The sequence below is a fragment of the Nansenia antarctica genome (genome assembly GCF_963989245.1).
Source record: "Nansenia antarctica genome assembly, chromosome: 2".
NCBI classification, from domain to species: Eukaryota; Metazoa; Chordata; class Actinopteri; order Argentiniformes; family Microstomatidae; genus Nansenia; species Nansenia antarctica.
This window is the reverse complement of record NC_137675.1, coordinates 57,842,059-57,864,611: the sequence shown is the minus strand read 5'-3', so window position 1 is coordinate 57,864,611 and position 22,553 is coordinate 57,842,059. Positions and strand designations below refer to the sequence as shown.

At 43.2% G+C, this 22,553-nt stretch overlaps 3 protein-coding genes across 4 annotated transcripts; 2 read left to right on the top strand and 1 right to left on the bottom strand.

Annotated features, from left to right (window-relative positions):
• Nucleotides 1–592: 592 nt before the first annotated feature.
• Nucleotides 593–11,922, top strand: ift70 (intraflagellar transport 70; the record flags this gene model as incomplete). Its single annotated transcript, XM_080523942.1, has 19 exons — nt 593–646; nt 1,060–1,125; nt 1,457–1,666; nt 2,274–2,330; nt 2,453–2,588; nt 2,816–2,920; nt 3,251–3,379; nt 3,673–3,722; nt 4,186–4,338; nt 4,955–5,020; nt 5,220–5,273; nt 5,743–5,808; nt 6,126–6,202; nt 8,089–8,299; nt 9,514–9,585; nt 9,793–9,896; nt 10,275–10,353; nt 11,144–11,273; nt 11,728–11,922. 19 exons carry the CDS (start codon nt 593–595, stop codon nt 11,862–11,864), a joined length of 1,956 nt encoding a protein of 651 aa, XP_080380068.1. The 3' UTR covers nt 11,865–11,922.
• An 830-nt stretch (nt 11,923–12,752) lies between these two features.
• Nucleotides 12,753–15,952, bottom strand: cUnh16orf89 (chromosome Un C16orf89 homolog; the record flags this gene model as incomplete). Its single annotated transcript, XM_080523161.1, has 8 exons — nt 12,753–12,884; nt 13,155–13,244; nt 13,408–13,512; nt 13,964–14,126; nt 14,285–14,402; nt 14,743–14,893; nt 15,054–15,206; nt 15,784–15,952. 8 exons carry the CDS (start codon nt 15,950–15,952, stop codon nt 12,781–12,783), a joined length of 1,053 nt encoding a protein of 350 aa, XP_080379287.1. The 3' UTR covers nt 12,753–12,780.
• A 756-nt stretch (nt 15,953–16,708) lies between these two features.
• Nucleotides 16,709–21,026, top strand: alg1 (ALG1 chitobiosyldiphosphodolichol beta-mannosyltransferase). Of its 2 annotated transcripts, none has more exons than XM_080550673.1 (13): nt 16,709–16,968; nt 17,173–17,250; nt 17,469–17,572; nt 17,703–17,851; nt 18,088–18,177; nt 18,469–18,579; nt 18,666–18,784; nt 19,105–19,143; nt 19,445–19,504; nt 19,598–19,708; nt 19,800–19,914; nt 20,169–20,244; nt 20,555–21,026. In XM_080550673.1, exons 1-13 carry the CDS (start codon nt 16,821–16,823, stop codon nt 20,678–20,680), a joined length of 1,326 nt encoding a protein of 441 aa, XP_080406799.1. In that variant the 5' UTR covers nt 16,709–16,820; the 3' UTR covers nt 20,681–21,026. The 2 variants fall into 2 exon arrangements, with proteins under 2 accessions (XP_080406799.1, XP_080406798.1); XM_080550672.1 differs by having other exon boundaries at nt 17,700–17,851.
• Nucleotides 21,027–22,553: the final 1,527 nt, after the last annotated feature.

Here is a 22,553-nt window from a genome sequence, read left to right as displayed (position 1 = left end):
CTGTCAGGTCACATAGCTGATGAATATAGCAATGCATTGGCATGATAAACATGTATTAGCCTAATGTAATGTGGTATATAAAGGCAAAGCCAAGTAGCCAAAAAATACCCCAATACTATATTGTTACTTGTCGCTGACTGGTACAAACCTGCTCTATGTAGTTTTAATTCGGGGTTGTAGAGCAAATCCAGTTGCTTTCGTAGTCGTTCGTTCTCTTTCTGTGATCGGAAGATTTCTTCCTCGTACTCTATAATAGTTGTTTCAATTACCACGAATATTTCGACGGCTGCTGCTGATAATCGCTCGTTAAGAAACGCATGTAACGACTGTAATTTGGACATTTTAAGGGAATAAATGTCGCAGTAGCATTAAGTAACATGAGAATTGAAAGAAGGCGGAAGTAAACCGGAAGTTGGTTCAGTAAAAGCCTCTCCTTGGTTCTCCTTCATTTGGGGAGTTTCCTTTTCCGGGACGGTTGCTAAGTAACAGAAACACGCTCCATGACTTTTGTTTTTGGTGAATAAGCGCCGTTATTTCAAACATTATTACCAATGATATTTAGCTAGCTGACAAGCTATCTATCTTAAATATAATGACACTGACAACGATTAAAGATGGTGAATACACAGCCACGGTCTACAAAATGGTGAGTCGCTTGCATTTCAGGAGTAATTGTTGTTAATCATGCTAACGTTAGCTAGCTAGTTGTGAAGGTGATGCAGGCAGCTACAGACATGTGTTAGCTAGTAAAGTAACCCTCCTTGCTTTTCAGCTATCCATCGCCTTGTAGCCAAAAGACCGTTTTCTGAAAGTAGGGTCACTAACAACGTAAACAATGGACAAATGTATCTCAACGCGCATGTAAAAATAACTTGTAGCCTATATGAAATGGATGGTACAGTTGTGTACTCTCAGACAGTAAACTAAATAGGCCTACGTCGTATTTATTATAAGCAACGGGTTTATTTCAGTATATTATTTTTAGATACTGAACATGTCTTTGACAGTGACTTGAACTGCCTTGCAAACTTAATAGTGCTCTTCCCTATCCTCCTAAAGATCAAAGATGGGCGGTATGCCGAAGCCATCCACATCCTAAGTAATGAACACCAGAAACAAATGAAGGTACGTTTGTTGCTGCTCAGAGTTACTGTGTAGGCCTAAGTAAAGAGACGGAATTGAAAGTCCTGTTGTCCTGCATTTGTGGACCTCCTTACCATTCAATGCACTCACATAATACATTTAAATATTTGGGTAACAGTTTCATTCAAAACATTGTGTGTCCACTCCAGACTGCAGAGGGTTCACAGATGCCATCCTAATCAACTCTACTGTTTTTCTGGCACTTTACAGTCCATCCAAGATGCATACATCAAACTGCATCAACAGAAGATATTAAGACATTCAAGGTTCACTAGTGTTTCCGTAAAAACTTGGCTGTTGGTTTTTCTTCCAGTCTAGGGCAGCTCTATCTCTGCTGGGCTACTGCTACTACCACATGCAAGACTTCACCAACGCGGCTGAGTGCTACGAGCAGCTTACTCAGCTACACCCAGAAGTGGAGGAATACAAACTGTACTACGCCCAGTCTCTGTATGGGGCCTGTGCTTACCCAGAGGCCATGAAGGCCACCTTCCTCCTGGACAACCCTAACAGCCACAGCAAGGTAACATTGACACTAAGAACCCCATCAATCATACCAAGGTAGCATCGATACAAAATGTAGTCCAAAGATTACAACTACCTCAATAGTCACTCAAGGGTGTTGTTGATACAACTTTTAAGACTGACAACCCTAAACCTGACAACCCTAAACCATCACACAAGATATGTAAGGTATAAGCCTAGAGACAAACAACCAGAACTTCCACACCAATGTTACCTTGATACAGTGGGTTGCTTATTGAAGCTAATATTTAATATACAAAGGGAACATCTCAGCAATGTGTTTTCTGTATTAAAAATAAGCTGAAAACTAACTTGAAAGGCATTGTTAAACCGCCAGTCATGTCCTCCCTTACATAACAATAACATTAGTTAAACATTATATAATGAAATACAGATTTGTTGTCGCAAAGAAATACAAACATTTTGCTATCTGCACTGATCATTTGCACCATTACAGTATTTCCCCAATATAGTGTTCTTTTACTGGGAGGGACCTTTTCTTTAGATAGAAATGTGAATAAAGATGCTGATCCATCAGCAGTTCTCTGACCCCTCGACCCCATATTCTCTTTATAATATTTTGGACCTTTTCCTCTCTCACACAGATGATTAAACTGCAAGCGGCTATCAAATACGGGGAAGAGGAGTACTCTGGAGCAAAGGTTAATACTGGCCATTTGTGCTGCTTATGACTCCCATATTTGAAAGGATTCCAAATCCTATTTGAACCCAGGTCTGAGGTAAAGAGAACATGACAGACTAAACGCTCCCTCCCCTCTCTCAGACGTTGGTAGAGCAGCTGCCTCAGGAGGACCCAGACTATGATGTGGACATGGGCTGTCTGCTCTATAAGGAGGGAGAGTATGAGGAGGCCTGCCAGAAGTTCATGTCTGCCATGCAGGTGCTGGGCTATCAACCAGGTGACCTCACTTCCTATTCTCAACCCTGGTTATTTAAACCATGAAAACACACACACACACACACACACACACACACACAACCTATAATATGTTGTTACTATATAACCATGTAGTGTAGTTATTTTGATTTGATTTGATCATTCTGTGTGTTGGTTTGGAACCTTTGACTTGGGTGTCTATTGTATATTCTAACCAAAACAAAACACGCTCTCCATTCTTGGTCCCAGATCTGTCGTACAACATCGGCCTGTGCTGCTACAGTCTGAAGCAGTACGCTCCAGCGCTCAAATACACTAGAGAGATCATAGAGCGAGGCATCAGAGAACACCCAGGTAAGAGCTGCTCAGTGAGAGGCAGTAGTTGACCGGTTCGTGAAACGGTAATACTTTCAATTATCCACCAGCCATGAGCCTTGGCTTTATATGCTTTTACATTTTAAAGAGTCTCCAGCAGGTAGCAAATGCTCATAGTAAGTCTTAAAATACGCTATGAATGTGTTGCATTATAAATGATTATGCACAGGTGGTTCAACGAAAGTCTTACCCTTTGTGTTTGTACAAAATTAACTTGTGTCATGAGACCCTACACGTTACTTTTCTGAGTCGCTCCCATCCACCTTTTTATTTCCATGACCGTGTTGCATGCCTGTCCCCCCTCCCCAGAGCTGAGCGTTGGCATGACGACGGAGGGCATTGACGTGACGAGCGTGGGCAACACTCTGGTGCTGCACGAAACGGCCTTAATTGAGGCCTTCAACCTCAAGGCTGCCATCGAATACCAGCTCAAGAACTGTAAGTCTGACCTGGCTGGATTCAAATAAGTATTTGACATTTTCTAAACTTTAGAATCCATTAACTGTGGTTCATTGAGCTTGCCTGGCGCAATGGAAACAATTGGTGAGTCACAAAAGTGACACAAACCCCACCCATCCCACTGCACTCCAGGCAGGCTCGAGCAAATTGACATGGGGATTCCTGTTCCATAAAGTAAAGTGCCAATGTTTTCTGTATGAAGTACTCTATCGTACGGTCGTACTCTGAAGCATCAGTTCTGACCCTGAGCTCTGCTGTCTGAATCTCTCCAGATGATGCAGCCCAGGAGGCTCTGACGGACATGCCCCCCAGATCAGAGGAGGTACTGCACACTGACCTTGGCTCTTACATATCTTGTGTGTGTGTGTGTGTGTGTGTGTGTGTGTGTGTGTGTGTGTGTGTGTGTGTATAAAATGTAGAGGTGGAGAAAGGAGTAATGCTCTTATTAACCTCAGTGTTATTCAGTGGACTGAAAGATGTGCGTGTGAGAGAGAGAGAGAGAGAGAGAGAGAGAGAGAATGTGAGCACTAGGCATCACTAACCACACCTGTAGGTTGGAATGACATTAGGCTGCTGTAACATGTCTTATGCAAACATTTCAGTTTGGCTTCTACTCATGAGTGCTAAGTTCTAATGACCGTTGTCGACTCACTGCTGCCCTCTAGTGTCCATACACGCTACTCACAGCACAGCTGTGATCTGGCTGAGTGTTCTACCATCCTGGAGACAACTGTGTGTGTGTGTGTGTGTGTGTGTGTGTGTGTGTGTGTGTTCCCTGTATGTAGGAGCTGGACCCAGTGACTCTCCATAACCAGGCTCTGATGAACATGGATAAGAAGCCCTCAGAGGGCTTTCAGAAGCTGGCCTTCCTGCTGCAGCAGATCCCCTTCCCCCCCGTCACCTTTGGCAACCTGCTGCTGCTCTACTGCAAATATGAGGTACGTTACCCCGCACCGGAGATCACACTGAAAACCTGTTTTAAAGTGGCTGCAATGGTTTTTCCAGTGGTGCTGCAGACGTGTTTGACTCCTCCCCCAACTCAAATGTGTCTCCTGCGTTCTGTAAATGAAGTACACCTAAAGTTCATTGGAACAGGATGAATACTATTACCACCCATATTTGGTCTGCCCCTCCACTGCACACTTATTCTACCGTGTTTGTGTGTGTGTGTGTGTGTGTGTGTGTGTGTTGATGTTGAATGATCCCATGCTGTGAGATACCTATTTTTTTATTCACTTTGATCTGAAGCACCCCATGTCGTCTGTTCTTTGATTAAAACACATGTTCAGCAGGCTTGTGCAAGTTTAATTAAAATGGAATTAATGTCCCTGCTGGGTTTTCTCTCTCTATTCTCTCATTCACTCACTCGCTCACTCTCTCTCTCTTGCTCTCTCTCTTTCTCTCTCTCTCTTTCTTTCTCTCCTGTTCTCTCTCATTTTCTCACACTCTTTCTCTCTCTCTCTCTCTCTCTCTCTTTCTCTTTCTCTCTCTGTCTCTCTCTTTCATTCTCTCCTATTCTCTCTCATTTTCTCACACTCTTTCTCTCTCTTTCAGTACTTTGACCTGGCTGCTGACGTGCTGGCGGAGAATGCACATCTCACATACAAGTTCCTCACCCCGGTGAGAAGCTACACATTTCTACTTTCACCCGACTTGCCTTGTTTTTTGTATTCAAACTGACTTGACAACATGAAGAAATACAGTAGTTCACTCCAACCTCACCATTCTTGTAGATTGCTCTGGTGTCAAGCTATACGGTCTTGAGCTAAATAATGACCTATATTAATATGAACACCCATATCTGGTTTGTCCTTCCCAGTATCTGTATGAGTTTCTGGACGCCATGCTGACCTGCCAGACTGCTCCCGAGGAGGTGATACATCCCATAATAATGACACAACCTTTACAGCCTTCAGTGGTCTTATTCAGGGATGTAGTGGAGGGTAAACACATGTGAACGCCCTTCACAGCAGACTTTTTTTTAAGATTTTTTAAGGGAATCGCCATTAAAATTATAGTTTACTCTCAAAATGTTCTGTATAGTGGTGGTTTAGGTGTTACCCAGCTTTTTTCTTCCTCTACGTCCCTTGTATTATTATTAATTATTATATTATTAATAGGCATCCCAACGTTTGCAGGAAAAGTGCTATACAAATAAAAGTTATTATTATTATTATTATTATTATTATTATTGTTATTGGAATGAAACAACAACATTGTGTTACAACTGATTGGGAAACGTTCTTATCGTTTCCATATGGGAATTTTGCAACCCTCCAACTGATACATCAATATTTGTAGTCTGACGTCTCTTGTGTTTCTTTCGTGTTCGACCAACGCAGGCCTTCCGGAAGTACGACGAGATGAACGCCAAGCTGACCAACCAGTTACGCAAGTTGGCCAAACAGGTTACATTCTCCCATCCTCCCATTCTCCCATGCTCCTTGCCTCCCTTATTAAGATGTAAGGCTGGCTAGCCGATCATACGCTTGAGTCTATTATAAGTCTCTCACAGCGCGATCTCTTCTGTTTCCACTGGAGCTTTGTTGTATATTCCTGTTACTATAGCAATACACTACCCCTCCTGGCATCCACACAAAACCTAAGACTCAACAGTCATAGACACGGAGTCAACAACATAGTCACGTTCAGGTAACGTGCAGGAGATGGACAAGTGCATATCTCTATAGATGTCGCTGACCATCTGATCTGTGTTCACTCCAAGGTGCAGGAGGCCCGACAAGCCCGTGATGACGATTCCTTGAAGAAGGCCTTGCAGGAGTATGATGCCATGTTGGAGAAGTGAGTTCAGTTGTAGCCCTTTCAGGAGTCACCTTATTACACAACATAAAGCCCAGTTCACATCTAGGATTCGCAACGCATAATCCGAATTACCCTGCTTACGGCCCTGCGACGGCACGTGCAAGGTGTCGCCAGTGATTTGACTTGTCACGTTTCAGCAGAACGTCCAGATTCTTTGGAATGTCTGCCGAGTTTTTCTCTGCAACATTCTAAAACTGACCCGTTGCGTTGCGAATCTTAGATGTGAACTGGGCTTTAGTTACCAAGATACCACTAATCCTTCCCTGATAGTGTTAATCTATACAAAAGTTAGAGGAAACCTATTGGTGTCTTAGTTGATGGAATACACTAAACTTATACACTCACTGAGCACATTATTAGGAACACTATACTAATACTGGGTAGGGCCTCCCTTTGCTCTCAAAACAGCCTCAATTGTCCGTGGCATTGATTGCACAAGATGTTAGAAACATTCCTTCTGGTCCATGATGACATGATTGCATCACGCAGTTCCTGCAGATATTTCAGGTTCACTTTCAAGCTGTGAATCTCCCGTTCTACCACATCCCAAAGGTGTTCTGTTGGATTCAGGCCACTGAAGAACACTGAACTCATTGTCATATTTATGAAACCAGTTTGAGACGACTTTTGCTTTGTGACATGGTGCATTATCAGGTTGGAAGCCATTAGAAGATGGGTAATTTTAGCCATGAAGGGATGCACATAGCCAGCAACAATACTCAAATATAGATTGTAGTGTGAAGCCCAGTTTATGCTTCTGCGTAAAATCGACGGCGTAGGCTACGGCGTAGATTGACGCGCACCTCTCCAAAAATGTAACTACGCGGCAATGCCTACGCAACCGTAAGCACTGTGATTGGTCCGCTTGGTAGCACATGATTACGACATGATTACGACTCTCTCGTCGCCCAAAATGCGGAAGCCATGACAGAAATGTAATTTACTTTTTCTGTAATTACTTATTAATAAAGATTTGAAAAATTATGATAACCATCGTATTATCTTAGTTTAATGTAATTTCAATGCATCATAGAACTTTTATTTACAACAAGCATAACAAAAAAAAACGCTATTATGCCGCTTTGAGTACACCGTTCCAACGGAGCGCCCTATGGAAGCGTCATGGAAGCCTTCCTATAAGGAGCGCGATTCACATTTACGAGATGTACAATCCTGTTTATTTGGAAATAAATGATTAGTTACAGGGAGCCCCATGGCTGTTCGTTGGGTTTAAATTATATTTATGATAGACATATTTAATGTAAAGTTATCTATAAGAACTATGATTGGTCCGCTTAGTTGCGTCACATTCCGACTCTCTCGTAGGAATGCGGAAGCCATGACAGAAATGTCATTTACCTTTTCTGTAATTACTTATGAATAAAGATTTGATTTTATATGATAACCATCGTATTATCTTAGTTTAATGTCATTTCAATGCATTATGGACATTTTCTTTACAACAAGAAAAATCTAGATTATGCCACTATGAGTACACCGTTCCAACGGAGCGGATCAACGCGATGCAGAAGTATAAATTAGGAGAGCCCTTGCGTATGCTACGGCGTAGACGCGCGTAAATTCGACGCAGAAGCATAAACTGGGCTTAAGTGTGAGTGTACACTCTGATGCAACTTCTCTAGTCTGACATACACTTTCAGCTGATTGGTGGCTCTTGCCATCGCTCTCCTAATTAGTCACTGCTGTTCACTCTCCTTTCTGATTCTGCTTGATGGTCGGTTGCCTTACCTTCTGATGGGTGACTTGTCTTCCCCACTCTCTTGTCTGATTGGTCACCTTTTTTCCACTTTCCCGTCTGATTGGTGGCTTCCTTTCTCTCCCCTGATTGGTGTCTTATCCTGCAGGTACATCCCAGTGCTGATGGCTCAGGCGAAGATCTACTGGAACAGGGAGAACTACAACATGGTGGAGAAGATCTTCCGCAAGTCAGCGGAGTTCTGCAACGAGCATGACACCTGGAAGCTCAACGTGGCCCACGTGCTCTTCATGCAGGAGAACAAATACAAGGAGGCCATCGGCTTCTATGAGCCCATCGTCAAGAAGCACTTTGACAATGTGAGTGAACGATGGATGGATGGATGGGTTACCTAATGAATGGATGGATGGAGGGATGGATGGGTTACTGCATGGATGGATGGATGGAGGGATGGATGGGTTACTGCATGGATGGATGGATGGGTTACTGCATGGATGGATGGATGGAGGGATGGATGGGTTACTGCATGGATGGATGGAGGGAGGGATGGATGGATGGGTTACTGCATGGATGGAGGGATGGATGGGTGAGTGAGTGCATGAATACAGAAGGAGTGCAAGGAAGCCATCAGCTTCTACAAGACCATCGTCAAGAAGCACTATGACGTGAGTCGGGGATAGATGGATGGATGGGTGGATGGATGGATAGATGGATGGATGCGTGGGTGATATGGTGGATGGATGCATGAGAACAAGTGTAATGAGGCCATTGGCAAGGAGCACTACAAAAATGTTAGGATGGGTGTGTTGGTGGATGGGTGGAATGGGTTCATGTATATGGATAGATGGAGGAGTAGGTGGGTGTGTGGGTGGAGGGATGGATGGTTGAAATGACTGATTGTCTTTAAGCTTAATCATCCATAGTCAGGGTGAAGAGAGACCCAACCTGATTTACAAATTGTAAATAGGAGATGAACAGGTTTCAAATACACTGCCGTTGAAATGTACTTGTTTTGTATTTTACCAGTCTGCACTAGTGACAGACGGTACATTATAAAGAATAAAATCTGTCTCTTTTTCCGTTCTTCTGCTCGCTAGCTGGAGCAGTGTAATATTCAGGAGTGTCCCTGCAAACGCAAGCCCTCGGTAAAACAGCCCGGTCGCCCTGTCCTCACTGGTGCTCTCACAATGCAGTGCTTTCTAAATACAGTGTCTCATCCTGGCATGGGATTCTTTTTTCGTGTGGTGGTTTTGGAGTGGCGTCGATCCCCTCTTTTTTTTTCTTTTTTTTTTCTCTCAATGAAATGAAAGTAAAATAGCTACGTGCACACTGTGTGTGCTCCCGAATGTGGAGTCGTAAAGTTCACATTTGGGAGCAGCGAACAATGGGCAGCCGCTTTAGTTTCTTTTCATTGCTATTCCAGACGTTGATGGTTTTCTTTTAATTATATGGTTTCTTTTCATCATCCTGTTTCCATTTCAACACTGTCAGATAGCTTATCAACTGTTTGTGTGTGTGTGTGTGTTTGTGTGTGTGTGTGTGTGTGTGTGTGTTTGTGTTTGTCCTCCCCTAGATCCTGAACGTCAGTGCTGTGGTACTGGCTAACCTCTGTGTGTCCTACATTATGACCAGCCAGAATGAAGAGGTAAGAGGAGGTGTGTGTGTGTGTGTGTGTGTGTGTGTGTGTGTGTGTGTGTGTGTGTGTGTGCGTGCGTGTGCGTGTGTGCGTGTGCGTGCGCGTGTGTTTTGAGCTTGCTTTGTTAATGCACATCTATGTATGAGTGTGTGCTTAATCGACAGAGCACATAATATGACTAGTACCATGTCTATTCCCTTACCCTCACCTCCTCAGGCAGAAGAGCTGATGAGGAAGATAGAGAAAGAGGAGGAGCAGATCTCCTACGACGACCCTGACAAGAAGGTCTTTCACCTGTGCATTGTCAACCTGGTGATCGGGTAAATGATACTGACTAATGCACTCCTCACTGTATTAAGGCCTACATTAGCATTCATAAACAAGAATCACATTTGACTTGAAGAATGGCAGTTTAACAGCATAAAAAACACCAAAGATACCACATTATTTCAACTACTTATCTCTGTGCTGTATTGAAACCAGATTTGGAAAGCTGCAGAATTTACAACCCTTGCATCACCTATAACACGCTGTCTAAATGGATGATAACTTCAGAGGCTTCTGATTAAATGCCACTACAAGTCACTTGAGTAATACTGACAATTTGGGGATTTTGCTGTTTTGCGCTGCCCCCCCAAAATGTTTGACAACCAACCATTTTTTGAATTGTTAGAGTTAGTCCATATCTTATCTTTCAGAACCCTGTACTGCGCCAAAGGGAATTATGACTTTGGCATCACCCGTGTGATCAAGAGTCTGGAGCCGTACAACAAGAAGGTCTGACATTCAGTTTTTTCGTTAGGTTGTTTGTTTCTGATGTTTCTGTCGCTTCCCCATTGCCAAGTCACCTCTGACAACTGTATCACCGCAGGGGTGTATTTATTTTGATGTGTGAAGGGCTTGGTTTGATGTTCTTCTGTTCTCCGTCTCTGACTTTTGTTTTTTGTCCAACCAAAACATAACCAAGAGTGCTGCACCTGTGTCCACTTAGCCCAGCTGAACACACACACAGACGCTCTGCAGGGGTGTCATTCCACTTCAAAGTTGTTATTCTCCCACTGAACCCCTCCCTGTAGTCAAAGCCTACGCAACACAACACTTGAAACAAGGGCTACATCTGTCACAAATAATCGCCCCATCACCCCAAAAGAAATCTCCCCACAGAAATCAAAAAGCAACATACTCTAAGACCTACACAGACTGACTAGAATTACAGAAGTCCTTGACAAGTCCTACCAACAATATTATGTATGTACACTACTCAAGATCACATAAGCTTTGGTATAGTGGATGTGATGGCGTGTGCTCAGAGTCAAGGGGACTAACATCATGACAAGACATGTTTCTATATTGTTAGACATGTGGGATTATTGACTGGATGTAATGTCCCTGTGGGGTTGTCACTGGGCCACTGATGAGCGTGTGTGTGTGTGTGTGTGTGTGTGTGTGTATGTACAGTATGTGTGTATACACATGAGTGTGTATGGGAGGAGCTCTAATGGGAGCAAGGTGTACATGACTTCTCTTTACACCATTCTCTTCTTTTTCTGTGTTCCGTTCTGTGTAGCTGGGTACAGACACGTGGTTCTACGCCAAGCGCTGTTTTTTATCGCTGTTGGAAAACATGGCCAAGCACATGATCATGCTGAGAGACTCGGTGGTGCAGGACAGTATTCAGTTCCTGGAGCACTGTGAAAGTAAGGCCTTACAACACCAGGGGGGGAAACGAACACACACACACACACACACACACACACACACACACACAGCACTGTAAACGTACTGCCCAGCCGAGGGAAGGGTGTGGCTGTTAGGATACAGTCCTGATGGTATTCTTACATTAGAGAAGGGATTTCTGATCCCTGTGGCATTGCTAAGGGACAGTGGAGGTTGGAGTGTTATTGCTTTTGCTTTGAAGAAATTAATTTGGGACTGTCACTGTTGAGACCTCAGGCAGCTAATTGATTTCCAGCTCTCTCCTCCTCCAAGGGATTACTGTAAATGTTTTTCTTTCATTCCCCTCTCCTCTCATCCATTACTGTACCTGACTCTCTCTCTCCCTTTACCTCTTTCTCCATCCATCTCTTTCTTGCTCAACCTCACTCCATCTCTCTACCTCCCTCTCTCCATCTCTCTCTCTTCTCTCTCCAGTGTATGGTAAAGATGAACCAGCCATCATAGAGCAGCCCTTGGAGGAGGATCGCATGCACATTGGCAAGAACACAGTCACCTACGAGTCCCGTCTGCTCAAGGCTCTCTTCTATGAGGTCATCGGGTGGAATCAGTGATTTCTTCAAATGGAATCAGCGATGTCATCGAATGGAACTAGTTATCTACACACCAAAGACCGTTAAAGCATTGGCTTCCATTTGTAAAAAGTCATAAAAAAAGAAAGATCAGATCACTTTTTATTCTCTCTCTCTCTCTATATATATATATATATATATATATATATATATATATATATATATATATATTGGACTCCTCATATACTCCAATGGTAGCAGACCGTTTTTGTGACTGCTGTCCAGCATTGTTTGGATTTGTGTAACTAGAAAAATATTGGCAGACAGTGAGAGAGACATGTTTAAGGAGATACTGTATCATATGACCCAGTTTGTTTTGTATTTTGGGGAGGCTACAAACAAATGGCTGTATGTGGGTCAACCCTGACCATTTTGTGAGTCTGTAACTTCTCTTTTAATGTTTGTTGGAAAAGATAGTCATTGTGTGTTTGTCTATAATCAATTGTATTTATTTTTATACAGAATAAAAATGTTCATGATGAGAGTAGTTTTCGCCATCTAACCATTGCATTTGTATTGGTAATGCAGATATTGTTAGCTTAACACTTAACATTGTTATCTTAATGCTAAATACACTTTGACCAATTAGTGTATTAAGGGTTGCTTTTAGTTGGCACAAACAGGACAACATTTCTAGAAAACTTAAAATATTAATACACATTCTTATTTGCCAAATTCAGTAACTCCTTTAAAAAAATAATTGCCTACTAGATGTAACTCGGGGGCCTATCCAGGGGGCGTCCAACGATACAAAACGCTCAGATAGAAATGTGTTGTGTAGATAGATAATGGTTGTCTGTCATGCAGTATAGGGGATTGTCAGCTCTTTACATCTCATTTCCATATGCAACATTCTGAATGTTTCAGCACATTGACCACAACCCAGGTGTGGTTGGGTTCAGGAGAGTGGTCTTTTTGTGATGTCCTGCTCTGTCAGATAGTAGTTGAGGTACCCTCCCAGGGCACTCACAGCCACGCCCGTCATGTGACTGGAACAGCCGTCTGTAGAGAGAGAAGAGTGACACTGAATTCTTTAGTAGTATTCCAATTGGACAAAATCGACCCCTCGCCTCTACACCAAAGCTCTTTTCATAGATCTGAGATACTAGGATAGATGACTGGCTAACCATTGCAATAAGTAACTATCTACTATGCTGCATGGCCCAACTGCAATGTAGAGTACATGGAACGCAACCATTGATTAATTGACTGCTTTGCAGATGGTCTGGAACATGGCCATTGACAAGCTCTGACACACACACATACACACACCTCTCAGTGTCTTTTCTCTTCTTTTCACTCTTCTGTGAGGCTGTAGTGTCTCCAAGAGTTCATCTCCAATCACCTGGGAGATCTCTGTCTCTGATCATAAGCATACAAAAATGACACATGACCTCACAGGCACATGTAGTAATTTAAACATACGTTTCTATGTCCTTGTTTAATTACAAGCAGCTGAACCATACCATTGTTGGGGTTTCATTTACATAGCATATGAGTGCAAATGTTGTCTACACCCTCTTACCGTCTTTCCCAAAACATCCCACTTCCTGGTCCTGCAACCTCAGAACATGTTGCAGCCAATCAGCTTTGTAGAAGTCAGAGAAGCCAGCCAATCCACACAGCAGTACTGTGAACAGTGAGGATGTTGTTAGGATATTTGACTAGAAGAAATAACACAATTCTACAGGTAACAGTTAATTAAAAGTTAGTTATTGGGCTGTACCTTCCGGATTCAGAGGCTACTCTTAATTGCCTTGCACTTGAGACGGATTTAACTGTCTCATAACAATGTACCTTTGCTCTGCCAAAGAAGGATGTCTGTGACACTTTCAGTATCTATGACAACAGTCATAATAATTTAAGTGCAGGGGGCCATTTACATTAACTGTTGCGAACTGTTTCCCTCATGGACAATGTCATTGGATATTGACAGGAAACCACACCTGTCCATAACAACTGTAAACCTTCCAAATGAACTTGCAGTGCAGTTCTCCTAAATCTGAATCTCAATATTGAATATAAGGCTCATATATAAAGGACTATCACAATCTATCACACTGCGTTTTCTTAACACTGACTGTTTTCGATGAAGATGTCCTGCGTTTGGCCGGCGAAGCTATTCTTGATGATCTCATTGTTGCTCTTCATCATGTTGGAGCAGAATATCTTCTGGTAGCCTTTTTCTGTGAGGTTGGCACGTGACATACGCATGTCGCCCTTCAGCATGTTAGAACAGCCTTTCTGAGAGAGGGAGGGAGATTCTATTTCATTGTGTGTGTGTGTGTGTGTGTGTGTGTGTGTGTGTGTGTGTGTGTGCGTGTGTGCGGGCATGCGTGTTTTTGTGTGTGTGTGTGTGTGTGTGTGTGTGTGTGTCAGTGTCATATTAAGCTGTGTCTCACCATTGTTCCGATCATGAAGTAGAGCAGTTGATGGGACAGGGAGTAGTGAGGACACCCGAACCGCGTCATTGTGTCTCTGCAGGATTTGGTTACGATGCAAGGGGTTCCATTATTCTTCCTTCCAATATGAAAACAATCATTTAGGCTAGCAGATTGTTTTATAGAAAGTGCCCCACAGGGAAAAACAACCTGGCACTAGTGTGTTGATCCACTCCAACTTGGCCTTATAAAAATATGAAATATTTAGTGGTGTATTGCAGTTCGATGCTTTTGGCATGTTCCGGCATCCCTAACTCAATAAAGACTTGGCCTTACACAAGGCTTTGACACAACAGATTGTGAGTGGACATTTTTTGTTACCTCTCTAACCAATGCCAATGTGTGAGTGTATGAATGTACAGTATGTTTACCAGGTGCTGGTCAGTTACGTGTGTGTGTGTGTGTGTGTGTGTGTTTACCAAGTGCCCAGGAGCAGGGTCATGCACTTGTCACTCAGCTGCTCGTCATAACACTCCATGGCCCTGTGAGAGGAGTAGACCAGCGAGGGGTCCGTAGAGCTCCATTCCTGGGGCACTGCCCAGAATGACCAGGTCAGCAGGGGCTCAAACTCTGGAGGGGCACAAGGGTCATGGGACAACCAACTTAGCCTGAATGTCCTTCGATAACTAAGGACAGTGATGACCGGTTTGAGGATTTACTATACTTAAAGAGTCAGAGGCATATCGCAAACTTTTTGAACAATAAAAGGTCCAACTAGTCTCGTCTTTACCTCGGTAGTATTTGGGGTCGGTCTGATCCAGCGCTGTGACCGCTTTTGCGAGACTTTGGTCGAGCAGTTTGACCAGAGCCACCGCCGCGGTGCGCTGGGACCAGCTGACTGGGTCTGTGTGTGGCCATGTCCGGACCGCCTCCTTCAGCTCCGCTACCGAGTGGAACAATAACAACATGGAAATTGGATTAGGAAAACAAACCACGTTTTGGGGGCCAAATATATAAATATATATTTTTTAATCTAACCAATTGAAATATGTGACATAGGCCTGATAACTAAACTTTGAGATGGAGATGGCGAAAAACGTTATCTTCCGTAATCCTTAATCCAATAAACCTACTCTTCAGTTTGATTAACAATCATATATTAATTATCGGAATATTTCCTTATTTTCTGTTTTAAGTGAAAGTAGGCTAAGTCACGCAGCGCACTGGGCACACCCTCGTAACCTAATAACAAACTCTGTTCTCTTGGGCAAATTGTAGACAATCAACATCATCAATCAAGTTCAACATCGACAAAATTACATATGCTATTTTGTATTTTTATTTCCACACTGCAATCAAATAAAGTCAAGCGTTTTAACGGGACAGCAATAAAAGGCTGCGCAGGATGCTGAGCCAGCAATGACAGCAGCCTCACAGGGTATTATCAAGACATCAAAGTAGGCTTTTCATATATATATATATTTTATATTTATATAATATATGTTATATTATAAACATACCCTGCAGAATGAGATATCCGACCACCCCATCGAGATTGATGTTTTGGTGCTGCTGCTCAAGGAAAGATGCGCCTTTGGAGAGGCTGCTGAGGATGGCATCGATGGCCTCTTCATGCGACGCGGTGACCGAAACAAGGGCACACAATGCGACTAGGTGAATCCTTAGCATGTTTTCCTAACATTCAAGAATCAATCCCGGTATCTTATAGATGGTTGCCGCGCCTTGCTATCACAAGTGGGACGGATGTAGGGGGGGACTTTTCCTTTAACTAAATGGAAAAGTGAGCGGCTTGTTTGGCGTAAAACAGATGTCACGTGGCCATCCCCCTGAGAACCTGCTTGGGAACATGCTTGAGAACCTGCTTTAGAGGACATGGAATTAAATTAAATCGGCTCTTACTTCGAACTGTAGGCTACTTGTACTTGAACTTGTAGCGTGGCTTTAGTAAAAATAAAATAAAACATTGTGTTATATAGGCTAGTTAAAATGAGGCCTAATGCAACTTTCTTATGTTTTGATGGGCTGCAGTGGTCATATTGGATCTTTCTTCAATTCGGAAGGTGTAGCTTACTACTATGGAGGCGGTTACAATTAGTCCAACCATGTTACAGTGATAGACACATTGGTTATCATTATAATAGTACACTCGATCGCACGTAGTGCAGGGCCCTTTAAATCTTCTGTGTGTGAGAGAGAGAGAGAGAGAGAGAGAGAGAGAGAGAGAGAGAGAGAGAGAGAGAGAGAGAGAGAGAGAGAGAGAGAGAGAGAGAGAGAGAGAGAGAGAGAGAGAGAGAGAGAGAGAGAGAGAGAGAGAGAGAGAGAGAGAGAGAGAGAGAGAGAGAGAGAGAGAGAGAGACGTCATATCCGTCATATCCGTCATATCGAGCTAACAACAATCATGGCGGATGTTAATAACTGTTCTGTTACGGCAGGCATAGTACTGCTATTCGGATCAGCGGCAGGGTGTTACCTGGTCAGTATAGGTGCATGGTGGACAATTCTCGCGGTCATTGTTTATGCCTCTTATTTTCATTTTATGAAGAAATTACGGCGACGCGATGAACTCACGGACCGGCGTGTGTGTGTACTGGTGTTGGGAGATATTGGTCGTAGCCCCCGCATGCAATACCATGCCATCTCCCTCAGCAAAAACGGCTACAGCGTGACGTTTGTTGGATTCCTTGGTAAAGTAATTGAATAATAATGTCCACGCGCTACTATAACCACTATAATATATAATCTAGCTCATCAGACCAGCGTGGACTGACTGTCACTGGTGCATGCTGTCAGATCCACTCACAACCACACAAGTTGTATGATGATGAAGGCTGCCTGCGAGCATACCTGTCTGTGGCAGCTTTCAATTATCCATCTTACTTAATTTTCAGGCACAAAACCTCACCAGGAGATCCTTGGAGATGAGAGAATACAAATCACCTCCATTGCAGAAGTGAAAGGGCTCCAAGGTATTGAAACAGATAGCATTTAGGCTGCTCCTTGCCTGGCTCCAGAACAGATCTGATAATTAACTCCAATGATAACTAGAAAGTCGGTTACAAAATGGAGCCAGGAGACACAAATGTACCCCCTTCCAGGTCTAACATATTATATCCTATATGGTGTATCTCTGGTACAAAGTTATTGATACTTCTTGCATAAACAAATCCGATTGTCTTTATTTCAGTGGGCCCCAGGATCCTCACTTACATTACCAAGGTGATTCTCCAGTCGCTTCAGCTTCTCTTTGTGTTAGTGAAGATGGACGTCCAATCCCATATTCTTATGCAGGTACGCCCTTTATTCAGTACACCCTGATGCTGCATACGTGCGTGCATTTGTACTTGCAAAGGTCCACATTATTGACTGCTGGAATATCTTGCACTAACCGTCATCTATTCTATTACTTCTATCCCAGCAGAATCCCCCAGGCTTGCCCAGCATTGCGGTGGCCTGGCTGGTGTGCAGTCTGCGTGGCTCCAAGTTCATCATAGACTGGCACAACTATGGGTACACCATCATGGCACTCAGCCACGGCCAGGGTCAGCCAATCGTCAGGCTGGCAAAGTGGTCAGTATAACAGCCATGTCACGACTATGTGTTGCACATAATGCTACAGTATGTATGGTGTGTGTGTGTCATTTTAAATGTTTTCACTCTGTGTGACTGAGTTGTTGACTTTTCTGTTTGTTCGATGCATTACTTGCTGGCAAATTCCTCATTTATTAAAATTGAATTGAAAGGGATTGGTTGTATATTGTCACTTACTGGTGTTGTTCTTGTTTCTTGTCTTCGCCCTCTGTCAGGTATGAGCGCTTCTTTGGCCGTTTCTCCAGCTATAACCTGTGTGTGACCAATGCTATGAAGGAGGACCTTCAGAGGAACTGGGCAATCAAGTAAGGGCCATTTGAGTATCTGGTAGTGTTTATGTCCTAAATTTCGTTGTTTGGTACCTGTACTGTAGCAATGACAATAAAGACCATTCATTCATTCACCTTTCAGTAGATGGATAACAGTTCAGAGGTGGGAATTTCATGCTTTGAATGCCACTTGATCCGTTTCTATACATTAGAATGTTTTTTACACAGAACATGTTCAGTTGTCATTGTGAGATCAGATCACAGATTTTTGCAGGTAACATAAAGGTTGCTGAATATGTCACTGTCGTTAATCTCTTCCCTCTTTAGGGCAACCACGTTGTACGACAAGCCACCTGCAATATTCAAGGAGACGCCGGTGAAGCTCCAGCACGATCTGTTCATGACACTGGCCAAGACCTATCCTCAATTCCAGCCATGGTGAGTGGACTATCTTAATCAATCACTCATTATATTGTTGTTGTTGTTACCTCATCATTGATACACTTGACATCTGTCTCATACAGTGAGACCCCTGAGTGTGAGAGGGAGATGACAGCGTTTACAAGTCGCGACCCCAAAGACAGCACCGTGGCCCTGACCCCTGGACGACCTGCTCTGCTGCTCAGCAGCACCAGCTGGACTGGTCAGTAGTGAGGAACTATAGGAAGGAACCCTGGAGTAGAAGGAACTCTAGGAACTGAATAGGCCATATACACTATAGGAACAGTGTACTGTAAGAGGAAACTTATAGGAACAAGAAAACCACAGCATTCTATCAAGAGAATTATCAAATACTAGAAACCCTAACCCTGGAGAGTGATATTCCTTTGTTAACGTGCCAAAAGAGTTAACTATTGACCAGCACATTGTGGTATATACTCATTGCTATGTGGCCGTTTCAGTCGTGAGCGCTGTTTGTGTGTCTGGTGTCTTACAGTGTGTTTCCCTCTCTGTGTTTCACAGAGGATGAAGATTTCTCTATTCTATTGAAAGCACTTGAAGGTAATTCACTTGTTACTGCACGGTGCTACCATTTCTTTTGTTCAGAACCAGGAAAAACATTTAGTCTGAAGCCTCAGGGTTATTCCCTGCACTTCCTTCTGAAAGGAATCAACATGTTTTCTTATCTGTCATATGTCAGAATCAGAATGACTTTTATTACATCCATTGTACAGGTACACTAAAGAGTAAAATTCTTAGGCTTCGGTTCTTCAACATTGGCATTTCAGCAAGATACAAAATCAACAATAAAATAAGTAAAAAGTGCCGTAGTAGCTCTTTTTTGTGTATTTCCTTTTTACAGAGTATGAAGACTTAGTGAAAGGAGGAGGCTCTCTTCCATCATTGGTCTGCGTGATCACTGGTAACTATCTACAAAGCTGAGCTTTTTACTCAACTACTTGTCTAATGTCATATTTGCCATGTGAGTTTCAAACCTTCTAACTTGTGTTTGTAGGTAAGGGTCCTCAGAAGGAGTACTACAGGAAGCTGATAGACACGCTACACCTAGAACATGTGAAGATCTGTACCCCCTGGCTGGAGGCTGAGGACTACCCTGTCTTACTAGGTGTGTGTGTGTGTGTGTGTGTGTGTGTGAGAGAGAGAGATATAAAGAGACTATACTGACATGGTTGTGTGGGTATCTGCTTGACAACCAGGCTCTGCTGATCTGGGAGTGTGCCTACATAAGTCGTCCAGCGGTCTGGACCTGCCTATGAAGGTGGTGGACATGTTTGGCTGCTGCCTGCCCGTCTGTGCCATCCACTTCAACTGGTGAGTGGGAGTAGGTAGAACTCTGACGAGTAGATGGGAGATCTTTAGCCCTGATACAGCCAGCCTAACCTCTATGTTATGGTTTCTCAGCAGAAGTCCATGGTGCAAGACTGCTGTGCACTAAAAGTTAGAACACAAGAGAAAGGACAGCATTCTGTTTAGTTTAAGCTATTACTCAATAGTATTGTATTGATACATGTGTGTTCTCAATCTCTGGCTATGACTAGCTAACACTCACTTCTTTCCTCGTTTAGTTTACATGAGCTGGTGAAGCATGAGGAGAACGGGCTGGTCTTCAAGGACTCCCAGGAACTGGCTGAGCAGCTCAAGGTAGAGTGTACACAGCCACACACAACACTGTGTAACCTTTGATGTCTGGCTTTGGTTCAGTCTACTTTCAACAGACATTTTAGGGAATTGGAAAGAAATTCACTGCATTAATTATTATTTTGTTGGTCCAATTCATCCCCTGAATTTGCTGAATTGAAACTGAAAGGACCCTGACATAGAATCGCACAACTATATTACCAGTAAATGTTACTGTCCTTCTATGTGATATTTCCATGGTTAGTAGCCTGTACTCCTTGCACACTACTGTTATAGCCTCATCTTGTTTGTGCGTGTGTCTTTGTCTTTGCAGTCCTTGCTGTCAGACTTCCCCAACCCTGAGGGCAGGCTGGGTCTGTTCAGGAAGAACCTCCGGGCCAGTGAGGGGCAGCGCTGGGATGAGAACTGGGACCAGAACGTCCTACCTCTGCTCACCTGACTCCCTCCCACAGACAACCCTGTACCTGGGACATGAGCAAGGCTGACACAAAGGCTGTGTTCCAGACTGTCTACAAAGCAGTCGTGTTGCACAAATCAACCAATGGTTGCATTCCACATCATCTACACCAGGGGTATTCAATTACAAATTCAGTTGGGCCAGATTTGAAAACCAAGAAATTTTGCTGGGCCAGACATTTTCAGCGACCAGTAGCCTAGGCACCAGGTAATTACACATTTCAAACCAACACAAATGAATGTAGGCCTAATGAAATACAAGCAGTTTATTTATAGTTTTCCTTTTAAATTAGGTAACATCTGACACAGGCACGTCAAAAAGACTTGACTGAACACAATAAAAGAGCTGTAATTGAACAGAACCTAATAGCAATACTTTTTTCACTTTCTAGGTAAAACAACAACATTTTGGTCTCAACTGACCCATGCACATCTCAAAGTGCATAAAAAAGTGTACAGTAGTATACCAATAAAAAAAAAGTCCTTTTGTAAAATAAACATTTTGGTCATAGCTGAACACAATAAAAGAGCTGTAATTGAACAGAACCTAATATCAATACTTTTTTAATTTTTTAGGTAAAACAACAAAATTTTGGTCTCAACTGACCCATGCACATCTCAAAGTGCATAAAAAAGTGTACATATACAAATAAATAAAAAAGTCCTTTTGTAAAATAAACATTTTGGTCATAGCTGACCCAGGCACATCACAAAGTGCTTTTAACTGAATGAAAATAACCATCAATGCCTTGAGTGCACAATTAAACAAGTTACAGTTACAGTTAAACAATAACATTGAATCTAATCTAATCTAATCTTACCCCGCTGACTTTCTTAGTGTGAGAAGTGACATTTTTTATTCTGAACAAGAGCAGTGACATTTGGCTCATAAGATGTCAATGCAATCCGAAGGCATTGGTGAAGAGTACTGTTAGTCAGAGAACAACGAGAGCTGCTTTTTATTGTGTTCATGTGTGAAAAGCTTGCTTCACAGGTGTATGTTGATCCAAACATACTGAGCACATGGATTGCTACTTTCTTAATGTTAGGGAACTGGTGCACGTTGACATCACTCCAAAACTTCGCAGGTCCATTAGTGCGAAGCTCCTGTGCCATGGTTAAGGATGACTGCATGTCAACAAGTTCAAGTACGAATTTCCCCTCGTCGATGGAAGGCACCACTCCCTTTCCTCTGGTGGATAAGTCCCCTTCTATTGCAGCAGTGAACGGGTCTCTGGCAAAGCCCATCACCTCTGCGGGCAGAGCAAGCCCATCCAGTCGACCAGCAAAGTTCTCTTTCAACCTCGCAATGAAATCAGTCATCACATCTGTGATTTGTGCCGGGGATGAGACGCATTTGCGGAGCGTTGGAAAATGCAGCATTCTGCCGGTGCACAAGTCGGCCGCGAAAAGGTCCAGTTTGATTTGAAACGCGCGCGTCTGTTCCACAAGATCAATCACAGTTTTGTCTCTGCCTTGTAGCCCCACATTTAGGTCATTCAGGTGTTTGAACATGTCGCTCAGAAAGCAGACATCAGCCATGAAGTTGTCGTCCAGTATGCGATTCAAGTGTGTTTCTGCCTTCGTTTGCTTGCTGCTGCGGAGGAAAGTTGTAATCTCCTCTCTGAGATCACAGAAACGCTCCAGTGCCTTGCCTTTGGACAGCCACCTGACGTCGTTGTGCAAAAGCAGGTCGTGGTGCTCAGCAGACATTTCTGACAGCAGCTTGCGGAATAAGCGATGTTGGAGGCTCGAAGTGGAGCGAATAAAATTAATTGTAGCCATCACGTTGTCCATTGTTGTTTTAAGCTCCCCGCTGAGTTTTGCGCACAACACCGTCTGATGCACAATGCAGT